Raw genomic sequence first — 3,237 nt, forward strand, 5'->3', positions numbered from 1 at the left:
TATATATATATATATATATACGTATATATATATATATATATACGTATATATTCACATTGATTAATAATGCGCGAACAGATGACCGCGCATCTAATGTATGTCATATGGTAACAAAACGAAAGAAAAGAAGTCTTATTTCATATGATTACAAACGGATTAAAATTTTACTCTTTCGATTTTTATTTTCATCAATAAAGAAATAAAATCGCGTTTTTGTGAAATGATTTTATATAATATATGTAATATGTATCAAAAATGTTATACAAAATGCTTTTGCGATGGCGACGTTTCCAATGATAGAGATGAGTGGCACAATCAAGATGCCAAACTTTAAATTCTTCGTCATATCGATAAAATTTTCAGTTTGATTGCCAATTGTTCTCGAAAACGGAGGTGGTCTGACAATTGGGAGACCGGCATCGATGTGACCCGTAAGGATATACGGTGTTCCGCCGTTCATTTCAAAAATATAAGATGTAACTGCGCAAAGGACAACCACGAGAGCATTCCTAGCTGTACCAATCGTCCAGAGGATTCTTTTTAGCGTGGTACTAGCGACTTTTTTATCTTTCAAATACTGAAAAAAATAAACCGATACATCTCGTGATCGTAGCCTGTTTGTGCTTCAAATAAGTTCTATACCGGTATACCTTTAAAATCAGTAAAATTAGGATACAACAGCATGATAAAATCAAATCCGGTATTTTCGTGTCAGCCACGTTATGTATTAACTCCATCAAAATTTCGACGAATTTTTCACCGTGAATATTCAAACCTAGCAAATTTTTTATTTGACTGCAAGCGATGATGACGCTTGCAGCTGATGTAAATCCGGACACTACCGGTATCGATATGAATTCGACTAAAAATCCTAAGCGTAAAATGCCAAGTAATATTGTGATGCATCCAGACAGAAAGCAAAGCAAGGCTGCATACTCGGGAATTCCACTGAAAAAAAAATTATCAAACTTGGAATGTAAGTGTACTTTTATATTATACAGCCTTGACGCAAACGACATTTTCTCAAGAGACAATGTCAATGTGGCTTATGAAAAGTGCTTTTAACAATTCAATTACGTTACTACTCAAGTGATCTCATTTGATTAGCACTCTCTTTCATCACACGACCGGATGAAACTTCAAGCGAGAACATTATTATGTCGCTTATGCACATAACGACGTCTTCAATACAAGCAAGATTTGCTGATTAAATACAACTTCCGGCCAATTATCTTAAAATTTGTATACTGTTCCTAGTACTATAAAATTTATACTTTATATAAAAAAAATCATAGCAACTGCAAACAACATTTAAAATCTAAAAACTACACATTTGTCTAACAATAAATAGATGGAAAAATTTATTATATAATTAAAAGATTAAAGCAAGAATTGATACTCAAGTGTAGAATTGTGCAAAAATCCAGAAATTTAAGAGATATACTTGCTGTTATTTTTAGAAGCTTTAACGTACCTCGCATATGTCCAAGTCAGTAAAGATATAAGTGCTGTAGGACCGATATTGACTTCTCGACATGTGCCGAAAAAAATATAGACGAAACTTCCCGCGAACGCACTATAAAGCCCGTATTGCGGCTCCAAACCTGCTAAACCTGCATAAGCTATCGCCTGTAATTGCAAGTATCACGTTTTTTTTAGTACCGATTGAATAACCACTGAATAACTTCAGACAATTAAATAGACATATATCGCATATTATGTACTTGAGGTATCAAGGTTAATCCTACGGTGAGACCCGCAACAAGATCGCCTAATGCATCCTTTAGTTTATACTGCGGTAGCCATTTTAAAATAGGAATTTTTTTTTTAATTATTCCTTTAAAATTAGGACTGGTCATCGTTATTTATCAATTATACTTTTTATTATTCTTTTCAACGTCCTAATAAGAGAATTGCAGCAAAGATAAGAAATCTGGAAAGGCAATAGGTAGTATGAAATTATGTCAGAATGATATATCAAATATATTTTTATTGAAATAAAGAAATTTTTATAAGTGAAAGTTAACATATCTTTAAAAAATTCGATTTTTTTCAGATACTTATCTATTTCTTTTTCTTTTTTAAATCTTTAAAAATGAAATTTTTATTAAAAAAATAATTAAGGTTTGCATATTTAATACTTCTTATTATTAATCGGATTTATGTACTTTAGTTTTTTATTTATTTAAAATTGTGTTTAAAATTAATTGTAAATGAAAATTTAATTTTATCGAATAAATTAAAATTTATAACGTCTTGTGATATAAAATATTAGATATATTTTACTTGGTTTCGATAAAAAGAAAATATTCAATTTGTATATTTGTATGCAAGCGACATATACATTAAGTGACATATCATCCGATAACAATCACGACTCACGTAACATTATGTTTGTGTCTTCCGTTATAATTGCGGGAATCCATTGCTTTGATTCATATCGAATCGTTTAATGTGTCATGTGTTAATCACATCACAGACTTGTAACTCAAATATAGAACTTTAGGATTAACATTTTTTTCTCTGCGTATTCGCTCAAATACTTACTGTCAGAATACGACATAAATAGCTTATCATAATTATGCAAAAGTTACAACACGTTTTCTACACAATAATTATACACAATTATCACGAAAGTCCAGACATAGCTTCTCTTATTAATAGCTTATAGTTATAGTTTATTAAAAGAGAATACGAAGAGAGTACCACTGTTTTTTCAGAGTAAAATTAATGAACGTTTTTTTTTTTCGAAGAAAAAAATCTTTTTTGATCGCAAATGTATGTTGTTAATTCATATATTATTACAATTGCAATCTGTCCGTCACACCAGTTCTTATACAACCGTTTTTCACATACTGCAAGCACCTTTTTGCCTCTTCGCTTGGTCGCGGTCCACACGGTGTTCACGTGTTAACGCATGCGTTTACTCGATCCTTCCTTCGTATGACATCATCACCGGAGATCAGGCTTAGATCGCCAATTTATTCAAATTGAATGGATGTCTTTTTCACCTTATCTAATGAGTCTTTTGGATTCTTTGATGGCAAATCTCAAGGCAACGTTATAATCCTTTAATTCCATATCCTTTAATATATACCACACTCGCTGCTTTCGATAACAAATACGTAGCGTATTCATAATACTGTTTATGTTTTTCGTGAAATAAATTATTTTTTATATATGTTTATGTTGACATAATTTAGTATAATCAAATAATGCCGATAAGAGCTAACAATG

The 3,237-nt window shown here is 31.0% G+C and overlaps 1 protein-coding gene across 1 annotated transcript in view; it reads right to left on the reverse strand.

Moving 5' to 3' along the window:
- The window catches only part of LOC105624248 (sodium-independent sulfate anion transporter-like), a 3,708-nt gene extending 1,849 nt beyond the window's left edge, over positions 1–1,859 (reverse strand). The window contains 4 exon segments of the mRNA XM_012205606.1: positions 265–617; positions 619–948; positions 1,475–1,629; positions 1,725–1,859. Coding sequence (XP_012060996.1) covers positions 265–617; positions 619–948; positions 1,475–1,629; positions 1,725–1,859 — 973 coding nt within the window.
- Between the last annotated feature and the right edge of the window lie 1,378 nt (positions 1,860–3,237).

This window comes from Atta cephalotes (assembly GCF_000143395.1).
Source record: "Atta cephalotes unplaced genomic scaffold scaffold00075, whole genome shotgun sequence".
NCBI classification, from domain to species: domain Eukaryota; kingdom Metazoa; phylum Arthropoda; class Insecta; order Hymenoptera; family Formicidae; genus Atta; species Atta cephalotes.